The sequence below is a fragment of the Cuculus canorus genome, chromosome 2, assembly GCF_017976375.1.
Source record: "Cuculus canorus isolate bCucCan1 chromosome 2, bCucCan1.pri, whole genome shotgun sequence".
In the NCBI taxonomy this organism is placed as follows: domain Eukaryota; kingdom Metazoa; phylum Chordata; class Aves; order Cuculiformes; family Cuculidae; genus Cuculus; species Cuculus canorus.
In genome coordinates, this window is record NC_071402.1 from 113390518 (window position 1) to 113403809 (window position 13292).

A 13292-nucleotide genomic window follows, 5' to 3' on the forward strand; every position below is an offset into this window, starting at 1 on the left:
CAGTGCTAATTTTATTTACATATATTTTCAGTAATTTTTGAGAGATTAAAGAGGAATTAGAGCGTTTGGTATTCTTGAGGCTCAAGAAGTAAAAATTATTACAATCCCAAAATAAATAAATAATGAATAACTATTAACTCGTGGAACTTGTATTTATTCCTCAATTGTTACAAAGGTCATTTTTTTTTTTAAATTCTATTATATATAAAAGCATATTTAGCACCTCTCCACCTTCTGGAATACTTAAGAATAGAGCTTTGTGGTATGATCATACCCTCAAAAGTTACAATAAAACACTGGAAATAAAGAATTCCTTTCCACACAGTACGCAAATATAAAATCCTGTTGCTAATTAACTTCTAATATGCAAGCTTCTAAAGATTTTACTTTTTTCACCTTAAAGCTCACCAAAATTAATACTCGGAAAAACTGCAGAGTACAAGCATTCAACTGATAACATTTTGCATCTTCCCTATGGAAATATATGCACCAGAATATATACATTTTGAGGTTGAGCATTTCTACTGGTATTACACCTTATTAGTTTCTTCTGGAAACTGGAAACCAAAGTGGCCTAAGTTCCCTCGGAAAAAAGGAGGATAGCTGAGTTTTGCCCTACCTCTGTTACTTTAATTGTGATCTAAAAATCGGTGAAAGGAAGCCTTCGCTATTCCATACAGAAAATTAACACTAACACAGAAAGCAATGCAAAGATGTCAACCACCTTATGGTCCCCCCAAAAAAGTGGGGGAATACACCACCTTGGTCTGTGTTCAGTCCCAGGCTGCCACTAGGCAGTTCTGTTAAGTTATGCTATAGGAAAAAGCTGTCATGAGGGAACTGGTGTACAACAGTGAAACTACTAGCCTGAAGTGAAAAGAAATTTAAAAGCAAAAAATAAAATAAAATATATGAATAGAGTTTGTTTTTCTACTCCTGTTATCTGCATCATTGTATATTTAGTACAGGGGGTCAGAGAAAGCTTGAAATTAATGACATGTTGCTGCCACAATTGCAACAAAGTGAGCAAGACTTGATTAGTCCCAAGTTCTAGTTTTCCTACAGGATACAGGGATTGCTGTTTTGTGTTTATGGTACAACAGCTTAAAAAAACAAAACCTAAAGCAAATCAAACAACCCACCAGACTGTAACTAAAGTCAGTCAAGCAATCATTCTATTCGACTAAAAGAAAGCAGGTTTTGTTTTTCAAATGTACAAAAGAAGATGCATTTCTTAGAGTTCCTGTCACTCTATTTCACTGTGGAATTTAAAACTGATTGCTTTAAAGGAACAGAAGACACCAATCTGAAATGTATTAAAGAAGTGATATTTTCTTTCTTCCTTTTATGGGATGAGCACCCTTAGGAAAAGGGTAATAAAAACCAAAGGCACAACTACTGATAACAGTCTGGAGGTACAGCAGACCGTTTTGCTCCAGTAGTTTGAAAGTATCGAAGTTGAAAAAAAAAAACCCAAACCATTAAATCTCATGAAAAATACACAGGAAAGAAACTAAGCTGAAGTGAGGGACAGAATCATACACGTAGATTTAATAAAAGATAGCAAACACTAAGTTGATGAAACGGCAGACACAAGCATATTATAAGTGAGATGTAAACCCAAACACGAGAAGTACTTTAAAACATGCTATAATTTTAAGGAAAAATATGACCCAATGAGAACAATGAACAAAACCAGGGGAAAAAAAAAAAACCCAGACAGACAGAAAGATGATAAAGACTTTAAGAGTTTATTGGAAGAAAAAAGCAGATATAATGGGATGGTGACAGAAATCTGTTACAGTGGTAGCAATCAGTAACTGAAAGAAAACTGGATCATTGCTTCCCTCGTGTGGTACATGAATTTTTGACCATTTCAAAGAAGTCATGATAAACTATTACAATCTGCTGAAGAGTATGGACTTGTGCGCTATGGTTATCGTTTCATTTGAACATTGATACAGCACACCACTTTCTTCAGGACACAATAAAGGTTGTATTTGCTTCTGAATATGTGCCATGCTAAACGTTTCTTATAGATGAAATAAAATTGTTCTAAAAGATCAAAAAGGGAACTTGTGCAATTAAAACACACATAGACAATGTGATGTAACACCAGAGTTCTGTTAAAGGGAAAGAGAGAGAAACCAAAGCTAAATTACGTAACCAGCATATCTCTGAAGTACTACAGGAAAACAGCTTCATTTTATTTAAAACCTGAAGGAATTTACTCAGCTTCAACATCCAAAAATAACCTGAAATAATCATGGACTATACTAGACCACATGGACTATACTAGATGTGCTCTATCAGCTTTATTGGACTACAGAAATGAACTCAACTCTGAAATAAAGCTCTAGCCCTGACTACCACCTACCTATATCTTGCTTTCTTCTGAGACAATACAGGGAGGAAATTTGACTTTAAAAAAAACACCTTATTTCACACACGAAACCAAAGCCGTCGAGACTCACATGTGACCAGTCAGCCAGCCAAATAAAGTCCAGAGGTAATTTCTTTTGTCACAAAGATAGTCCTATTAGACCATTTCGACTATTTGAAGTAGGTAAAGGTCTTTCCAGACACTAATTTTCAGAATTAGTATTTGAAACACTAATACTCTCGTTGCTTAGATTTCAGATACTCAACCACCTTCCTTTTCTAAGTATGAAACAGCAACATTGAGATTTAGGTTAGATATAAGGCTGCACTGCTGACGCAAGCGTGGCCTGTAACATTTATTTTACTGTCGTAGCTGAAGTTGTTTCCTAACACTTTTAAGGCTTGAGGAAAAAAGTAGTAGTTAAAAGATTTCAAACCAACAGCGTGGATTACTGTCTCTAAAGTAAAAGGAATATGTATTGCAAAGATTTCCTGCCTTCTGGTGATGGATAAGAGACCACAACGAGTCACTAAGAAGAACAGATAAAGGCCGAGGCCCTTTGTTATCACCTTCTAGTGGTTTCACAATCTGAAGCTTTTCCGGTAGGTAGGAGCGACTGCTGATTGACATTCCTGAATATCCAGTGAACTCTGAAAATCTGGAGTGAGTTCCCAGTGACATGATGCTCTCTGTGGGGGTAACAGAACCACTATGGAGTTCACCCTTTTCTGCCAGTTCCCGCAACTTCCTTTCCTGCTCTTCTTCAAAGAACTTCCGCTCCGAGAGGTAATTCTCCCGCCTAAGGGACAGCCTACGAAGGGCAGTTTCTAGGTCACTGGAGCCTGGAGTCCCTGGAGTTCCAGGCTTCTTCATCCTGTCTTCATTTCTAAAACGTAACAGGGGACACATACACCGGAAAGGGGGGAAAAAAAAAAAAAGAGAGAGAGAGAGAGAGAAGGGACAAAAAAATTCTTAGTAATTTAAAGGTATCGGTGAATGTCTCAAAACTGTCATGCAGAATTCTGTTTTAAGCATGCCTAAGTCTAGGAACAATTTACTACTGTCCAGAGAGTTCAAAGGCAAACATCAGTATTTCCTTTCTCTTTCATGTTAGAGCTATTTCAAATCCTAGTTTCTGCCTGGGAACTCCTAGTAGGAAAAGCTGTGCTTTACTTAAGAGCTTCCTCCTCCAAGGAGATGAGAGATGCCTACTTGTTCTGGGTCTCTTACAGTTATATAAACTCAAGTAAGCAGCCACTTCTTACAGGGTCAATGCTGCATGAATACCATAATGACTCATAAAAGTATATTATGCTGACAAATATTAATTGTTTTGAGATATTAAGTTGCTTTTTTCTGGGAAGTGTACACAGCATATTGTGAAGTGATAAGCAGCTAGAAGAGCAGAGTTATGAATTATTTCATTCACAAATTCTCATAGTAGGCACCCCCCTCCCTTAATTTTTAGGATCAAAAAGTTTTCCTTCTTAAATCAATGTGAATGCTCAAGAACTATAAGCACAAAACAGCTTTTGAAGACACATATCACTGCGTTAATTGCAGAATGTAAAACAGAAAGAAGAAAATAGAAACATTTTGCTTTCATGGCGCAAACAAAGCAAAAGCAAAGACCAGTGCTACAGTACTAACCCACTGTCAGAGGATTCTGTCTCTAAGATGATACTATTGGTCTTGTTGTCAATCATAATGTTAGAGATGTCTCCCCCATAGACACTGGAACGTGGAGTGCTGACACAGCTAGAAATGAGTGAGTTCATAGCAGAGGACTGGTTAGAGCCTGGGATATTCATTGGTGACGGAGTCATGGATCTCTGCTTGACAACTTGGTTAACATTTCTCACCGTCTCGAAGACCCGCTTCTGATGACTGGTAAGACATACACACAATTAATAATCACAAAGTGCCTACTTACCTTAAGAAGGAAAGGAGAAACAGTTAACAGATTGTTAATGACCCTTCCCATTCACAGTTCTACCAACCAGCTAGTCTCCATTGTTTCTGCAAATTAGTATGCATAGGGTCCTGTACTGGCTACAGTCTGGCCATTACATTCAACTATTCAACATAAAACTTCCATTATCTTAAAACATTTTAGACAGAACATTTGAAAATTACATTGATGGACTCTCTCAAATATTAATAAAAACTAAGTGAAAGAGTGTTTCAAATACATCAACTAAAAACACCTTAAAGCTATTGTGTGGAAATGCGGTTTTAAAAAAAAAACCAAACTGATCTCCATTCGGTTCTTAACTATGAAGTGGTTAATCCATTTTAAAAGATAATTTGAATTTACTCTGAGTATCTATATGCAAGCAAGTCTTGTATATTTTCTTTTCAAAATCCACATAAACAGCATTTAAAATAAAATAAAAAAATATAATGGACCAATAGTCTAGAGAGAGGCTGTCAAGGCTGGAAACCTAATTTTTGACCTGCTTCTACAGTTCACTCTATCACCTTTATCCTGACATCATAACAAACACTGTTGATCTGCTCCAAGATTAAGATCAGATAATATTTCAGCAGAAATTTCTTGACAAAATAAACTTGCCCTACATCATCTACAAAAGTTCCATTGCTGCTCTGTTCTACAGTTCAACAATGGCTGAAAACAAGAACAATGCATCACTTCCAGCTTAAAGGTTAACACTGCCAGCGTATAACAACGACAGCATCCTGTATGCCATTTAATGTCATTCAAATCTCTTTCTTTCTGTCCATGAGTGCTCAACAGTTGCAATCTGCGTGTAGGCTCCAAGCATATTTTTAAGAGGCTGAATCTAAAAGCATCTATCAAACGGTCCCACAGAGGTTACAGTTACTACTGCTGAGCAAATAAATAAAACCAAGACAACTCATGAAAACAAAGAAAAGGTATCCTCCTTTGGTACGTGCATAGCAATATAAAGAACATTCTAAAGACATTAAAATATCCTTAACTTAGATTATTCTGGAAGGACAAAAGGATCCTACGGCATTTGAGCATACTCACATTCTTCTGATCTTACATGTTTCTAATTTTACATGTTTCTAATCAACGTTTCTCTCTGTCAAAGCACCATTTACCATTCTTGGCTCATGTTCAGAGAAGGTTGAAGTATGGGTCAAATGTTTTATAAATATACTTAGGTTTCTGGGAAGTGGCTACTGTTCCTACTCTGATGGTTCTTTCTTTGTCTACTCTAACATATCCTCTAAATAGGATTAATGTGTTTCAAATTAACTAGTCCATGCCTCATACAAATAGGTGAGATAAAGCTATTGGAGTACACGTGCAACTGGTTTCAGTAAAGCCATTTCCGCCCAGCTGTATCTATCTATAGCTTTTGGACTGTCACAAGTACTTTACTTGTTTCAAACCACTCTCTCGCTTAATTCAAGAGAACTATAGCACTGGTGTAATGGGCATCACACTACAAGTACCCAGACACTCTGAATCCCTTTCTGCACTGATGTTCTTCCTGTAAAAATTGGATTACATCACTAATCACCTCTTTAAACACCTGAAGAGAGAACACAAGGAATTGAACTCATCCCCTAAGAACTAAGTGAAGAAACCTAGCATTGTAACACACAAGAAAACAAATCTTCTCATTCTCAGCACTCAAGAATGAGGACAAAGAAGTTCATAAGACAAGCCAAAACCTATATATGGCTGTCTTCTTCTAGTAGCTTTAGCAGAAAATATAAACACCCGAACAACCAACCAATTTGGTTTTCTTTCTGTCATTCACATGCTACCAGAAATATTTCTTTCCAAATCCCCAGCTCAACTATTTCCTGTCTTTTCCTTTCTTATAAAATGATAATTAACTTAAGATATAATCAATCAACTAGGAATTAATTTTTTTCAGTCATACGCCAAGTCAGAAGAGTCAGGTTCATCCAAATGCAGTTCTTTCCTCATTGATCCTTCTATCTCTGCTGCCAAAGAATCCTGTTAAAAATAAGCACAAGAGAAAAACAAATACCATAACATTAATAGGCTTTCATCATAGAAAATAATTACTTGCATAAAATTATTAATAACTAATAAGGTGTCATTCCAGAAAAAAGAAATATTTAGAAAACTGATTTGAAAGCTGGAAGACTAGTGAATGTACCTAAATCACTGGCAGATTATGGCTTAAATTTATACTGCTACGATGCTTACCGTCTCAAGACATAGAACATCTGTCAAAGATCCTAAAAAAAACGTCATGGGCACAACGGAACTCAGGGGCTCCAACTTCCCTACTCAGTAACACACACGCTTCACATGTAAAGTTTTGCTTAATTTGTTTTCATTTAAAATAAAACAGAAAACACTCTTCCCTTTCAAAACATTACTGACCCACCCACAAAACAAAAGAGATGGTTCATGGCATAAAGCATTATATACTTCCCCTACAGGGTTAAGGGTGACAAGCTATCGATTTTCCAATGCCAGTCTACAGTCAGGCTGTAAAATTGCTAAGTATCAAACATTCAAAAATCAAAGTGATTCTTGGTCCCACGATTGAAAATCATTTTTATACAAAACACAAACTTATCTCAGCACAAACATACTCCCTGCAGCTTTTAACTGCAGTTGAACAAATTGTATTATTAAATGTCACTGTAAATTGGCCTGTGTTCACTCTTGGAAGAGAACACTAAAAGGCAAGCTAAGCCTCTGTTGACAATTTACTTCTTGTGAGCACAAATATAATCTGTGTTCTTCCTCATTAGTTAAGAAGAGATATAGCTAAAGACAAGGAGGACCAGGTTCTGTTGCTTGATTACATGACTAACTCAAAAGAAACTTCATTGATATCATTGCCCTCAGAAGTAATGGAATAATTGTAGACACACAGAGGCAAGCAGAGCCAGACACTGAACTTACCTAGACTTTGTTACCCACTCTTTTTCATTTGACTGACAATACTGCATACTCCCTATGCTCTAAATGTGCAATGCCATAATCAAACGAAACTAGGTAAACAAAGGTGATAACACCAGTGACGTTGCCATAAAACACTCTAGCAACAAATATTCTTTTAATAAACTGCTGAATTTTCAGTCACACTAAAGCAAGGATACATGTGTAACCTATTTGATTACTGAAGAATTAGAATGTATAACATAAGTGACTAGAAGGATTTCATGTTCAGAAACCATTAGTTACATTATCAGGAAGTTACATCTCCAAGGATACTAAAGACAAACAGGAAACTCCTACTGAAAACCAGCCACTGGAGTACAGGAGATGCATAACAAAGACACACAGAACTGTGTAACATATTAATGGTACCCGTGATTCACAGTATAAGCACAGCCAGCTGCAGGTTGTATATAATACTGCAGCAAAAACAAGTAACCGCACAGCACCGCTATTTCAAAACCAGGTATGCAAAGTTGATCACTCGGGTGTCTTTTTACATTACATACGCACACATTCCAACAATGCTTGTGTAATGCCTAGCAACCCATCCCTGGACCTTCAAGCCAGATGCAAACATTTGTATTTCCTTTGGTTGGTTATTCTCTGTTGTGTGCAGTTTTTCTTCATAAATCTGCTTACCATAGGGAAGAGACCAAGAGAGTGGTACCGACGTGATATCGCATTTGGCATAGTCTTGTTCCTAAGGTTTTTCAGCTCTTCTTGCGCCTCATGAAGCATTTCCATGCACTCTGCATACTTGTCTTCCAGCTCCCGCAACTGTAACAGGAAATAGTTCAAGACCTTACAGGCTGCACTGTCATCACAAAAAGCCTGCTTTTTTTTTTTTTCCACATTGGTAAAGGATAACGCTGTAGGTAAGACTATCCCATTTTGAAGAAAAAAACTCCAAAGAGTGAATATCACTAAAAATAATAAATAACATGGATTAGTAACATGAAAGGCCAGCATTTCCTATCCTACATGCCCCTGTCAAGGAGAAGATACAGAGCTAAAAGCATCCTTAGTCTGATCAGATATAGAGCCCAATTTTATTGCCGTGATGGTCACAGTGGCAAACAGCGCATGAAAAAGACAAGACATTTCAGTATTCCAAAGGACTTAGAAATCAAGGCTTACTTAGTTATGTATATGTACATATAACCTCCAACAGCTCAAGATCAGCCTTATTTTCAGCTTGAGTTTCTCAGGAAACACATCTTATGTAAGAACTCTGTCAGCAGATGTCTGTTCACCCTCACAGTTTTTTAGTTCATTTGAACCAAGCTCAGCAAAGGGCTAAAGTCTGAAATACCACATTCCTATATGCTTCATTAAAATAAGCTCCCTGTCAGAAACAGAAATCCCGTTAAGGACTTTCCAAAGAAATGGCTGGAAAAGCATGAGTTCAATCTTTGTGGACCACCATAGGTACAAAAGGCTCATTAGTAGGACAAGTTTCTACGGGCATTCCCACCTTCAACACCAAGTACTCCAAATGCAATCACATCATAAGAAGATCAAGCTTTATTCGTTCTATTTTATGCACTTTTTACATGTGGATGCAGCACCCAGAGACAGCCAGCAATCCTGGACTCTCTTTGGTTCACCTGCTTAACAAATACAATATGAATGAGCTCTTCCATGTTATCTCACTGCTCAAAACAGGCTTAAACTAACAGCCAAGAGCAGTCAACCTGTGTAGGGATTCCTATACAGCACATAAGCCTGTTTTTCAAAACATATGCCAGCTAAAGGAAAAGAGAACAGTAAGGAAAAGGTTTTGAACTCTACCAGGAACATAAAAATGTCCTCATTCCACACACATAGACAAAATTAGTTAATATTCCTGATGCAGTTTTGACTAAAACGCCTACGGTAAAGCGAAGCACTGCTGCCCTAGTACTAAATTAGTATACGAAGTAATGTACTCACCTCTGCTGTGAGCTGCCTCTGGGCATCTTTAGCTGCTCCCAAATGCTGGACCAGTTCTTCATTTTCAACTGCACACTAGAATATGCCAAAAAATGTTAGAAATACTGTGACGTTTTGTCCCATACTGTGACAATGGTTTTATCCTATACTACAGTATAAATAGGAAAATTCTAGCTTTTCTTAAGATTCTTGCTGCAGCAATATTAGTCCACAGATTAGTTTCAAAGCATTTAAACAACATTTTAAGATGTTAACACAAGAACAGCCAGCATCAGCCCACGCCCTGCTAAATAAATCTCCAAGACCTTATAATCAAGTGTATGCCCACTGAAATACATACATTTTTTTAATAAATCGATGCTTTCTAGGCAAGTAAGCTAGATATTAAACATCAAACAAGGTCATTCAGATAAGAAGGATAGGAAACGTCCTTTAGGCTCTAGCACAGAGGGCTGCAACTTATCTTCCAACTACAATAGCAGCAAATCACAGCAGTAGCCTTGCAACTGGATTCCTTACAGCTTTTGCCTTTTTCTGCAGATCAACTATCTGAGAGAGAAGATGGGTGATTTCTTCCTGTTGCCGGGCAGCATCTTCGGTTTTCTTTGCTAACTCTTCAGAGATATTGGCAATCTGGATGTTTGCATCCCCTTTAAGAAAAATGATCACAATTAACATTGCAAACAAAAGCAGAAAAGTATGCACAAAGATGTTCTTTCAGAGCACCGCTTGATTCAGCAGAATCCTACACCAATACACAAGAAGGTATTTCTAAAAAACAGCAGTAGGATACAAAATCAGAAAGACACAATGTACTCACGCAACAAAGGAGACTGTACTTTCCCCTAACAATAACACTTCCTATGCAAAACTATTTTGCAACCAAGAAAGTTTTAGCTTATAGCTAGAATTTTCTGCTGTGAAATTTTAGCAAGAAATTTTCTCTTCACAACCATTTATATAAGGAAAATAAGTACCACAGAAAAACATGACTAACTCAGTTGTCTTTTTTTTTTTTTTTTTAAACTAAATGATCTCAAAGGAGAAGGGAAAAGAAATAAGGACATACTTAGCTCTTTTACACAGTCATTGACAAGCTGTTGTTCTTTCTCTTCATAAGTAATTGTTTCAGTCTTCAGCTGACAGGCCTGTTCAAGAAACCCAGATCAAATATGCTATATTAGCATGTTTGTTCTTTGCCAGTCTGTTGTTGCATTACCATCTGCTCAGAAAGACAAGCTTTTCTAATCACTCCTCCAGGAGACAGTGAGAAGCCACAGTTTTGTCTGCCCTCCCTCATGTTCTGGAAAAAGGGGCCAGGTCAGCAGACATTACTGTGTGGAGAATCTTGCATCATTATCACCATATCCCCACTAGATGTCACTTGCGTATTTTGCACTTAAAATAGAAAGAAACATACAGGAGGCTGGTATGCGAAGCTTGATCTGGTTACTTGAACAAAGCTAGGTATCGTCACAAACTAATTAAATGCTTGGTTTAAATAACTGAATTAAGCATTCAAGTATTTAACATTCAGATAGTATTAGAAAAGTTCTGGCACTGTAGCCATACACCCCACATAAAACCTTAGTGCTATCTCCATCTCTGCTTTGTCTTTTCAGCTCCGATACTAGGACTCCCCAAGAGGAATGTGGCTACAGCCAGCTGTAGTCTGGCACCACCTCGGAGGGGTCTGTAAGCTGATCCCAATGATGGGGCCACAGACAGACACCCAAAAATTGCACCTGTAGAGAGAGGCATAGCTCCAAGGTTTCAGGTTTAGCTCCATTCTGTGCCTCACTAATGGAGACTGCATCTCCTCGATGGGAGAACGTGAGGTTCTCCTACCTGCTCCTGACACAGTGGCCCCCTCAGTTCTCACTCTACCTTCATTCTTCTCAAACCATCTATTGCTCACTTTCCTTGTGCAACTTCTCAGTGAAGCATACAGCACTCTCCATTACGCAGTGCCTTATCCAAAATTGTGACACTACCTATTTGCAATGGGCCCTGCCTGCATTTGCAGTGGGAATAGTAGTGATGAGCTGTTCTCCTGCACTCATTCGTAGCTCAAAAGTATTCCTCCTGCTACATTCTGCTACATGTTTGCAAAGTGCTCCCAAAGTTTAAAAGATGGGTTGAAAACTAATACCTTAATTATTTAAAAGCTATTCAATTATGAAGCGTTATCTCTGGCAGACAGGGAAGAGGAGACAAACTTTTAAAAACTACCTAGAACAAATGGAATATTGTCACAAATAAAAGGCAAGAAAACATCAACTTAAAATATTAACAGCCTGACTTGAAATACAAAATGAAGATATTTAATGCAAATTTACGTTAGTGGTTTTTATTTTGACACACACTGAATTTGTACCAGAGACATCACCCTACAAACTTCACATCTGCAGCTAATACCTACCAGGTTGGTCTTTTAACACCTGTTTCAAAGTGCAGTTCTGGACTCCAAAACCTGCCTGTGCTTTTTGCACATTCTTTTGGTAAGGAAACTGCTTTGCGTGGTAGCTTCATGCAGCTTCCACATTCCAGCCTTTTTTTTCATTCAGAAGAACAAAAGGATGGTGAATAAACAACTACAAAGAGATCTGTGTCACATGCGGAATTATGGACTCTTAATTAGACCTCTCTTGACTTCTAATATACACTTCTCAATACCTGTATTCTGGCATTTAAATGAACAACTGTATTAAGTGAAACACAAAGGCAGCAATTTCACCTCAGATCTAAGCACAACATTCTCCTCTTCCAGGTCCTTGAGTTCTTTTGAAGAGAATCCAATGAAAATAGTTCTGGACGGAGGAAGAAGATTCATTTCTCTTCAGCCTTGTAAGAAAAACAAGTTTTGAATAACTTTTACCAGTATTATGGTCATCTCACAGGAGAACAGACAGATCAGAGGTCTCAAAACCAGTCAGAGCCACATGAAATACCGTTTTTGTTCATGCCCGTATGTTTGGGCAGCAATGCATTTGCAGTGATTTTAATTGAGAACATTTTTTTAACTTATTGCTCATGCTTTCTACAGAAAAGCTACTTGGCCAAGAAAATGAGAAAGGAAACCACCTTACTACAGACAGCAATCCAAGAGCTTAATCCAATAGATTAATGTTGCATACGCCTCACCGCAACACAGCAATAACTCTGCAGGCAAGGGCACACAGCCCCTCAGAGCCTGCAACACTGTTCAGCCAGCTAATTGCATGGAACTCAGGCTATAAGCCATGCTCTATTTCCTTTCCTCTGCTTAGAGCTTTTCACAGTGGCCTCAGGTCCTTCAAGCACAAAGGTCACACACATAGCACGTTCTAGCTGATTGCAAAGTTGTGCAGTATAGTGAGATGCCATAAGTGGGACCTGCATCTGCCTCTCCACCACAGTGACCCAGTTCCTGTGAAAGCCACAGTGCTGTATCAGCAGCCTCCCTATGTATTCTCTCAACCTGACTCTTGTCAGCACCACTGTAGCCATCTGGGCCAATGCAAATCCTTCCAGCTGGTGCCATACACGAAGTTCAGAGTCCCATGAATAGTTCTATCCAACACAGAGAACATTTTATTACTTTTCCAAAGCTATCAAATTGTTAGAACTACCCCTGCTTAGCACCAGATGAAGAGATGAAGGTTCAATGTTGTACATCAATAACTTACGGGGTGGAACAGACGGATTCAGGCTCACTTTCTTCAGCAGCACTGGTATAGAACTGGAGCAGCTCATCTTTCATGGAGAGCTCATGCCGCAACTGAGAAACCTGCACAAAGATGGAGCTTGCAGATCAGTACATTGCTTTTCTAGGCACATTCTTAAGTAAACTCAGTATAAACAGTTATTCATCCTCCAGGCATCACCTTCAGACTAAATCAAGAGGCCAAGACTGGAATAGACTGGAAACAACCAGCTCCTTTATTTCTTAGGAAGAATAAAAAGGGTACCTTTTAAATTAGAAATAAATGTTCTAATTCAGAAGTTCAAAGTGCCATTATCCACTGCTATTAGACATGCTTTTTTTTCCCTTTCTTTAAGATGAGCAAT

General features: G+C 38.0%; 1 protein-coding gene across 1 annotated transcript in view; it reads right to left on the bottom strand.

Annotated features, from left to right (window-relative positions):
* The window catches only part of TRAK1 (trafficking kinesin protein 1), a 133989-nt gene that overhangs the window by 17800 nt on the left and 102897 nt on the right, over positions 1–13292 (bottom strand). Inside the window, 10 exon segments of the mRNA XM_054057495.1 lie at positions 2953–3269; positions 4034–4270; positions 6268–6344; positions 7950–8087; positions 9243–9317; positions 9762–9892; positions 10312–10390; positions 11980–12040; positions 12042–12086; positions 12911–13011. Of these exon segments, the coding sequence (XP_053913470.1) occupies positions 2953–3269; positions 4034–4270; positions 6268–6344; positions 7950–8087; positions 9243–9317; positions 9762–9892; positions 10312–10390; positions 11980–12040; positions 12042–12086; positions 12911–13011 (1261 nt within the window).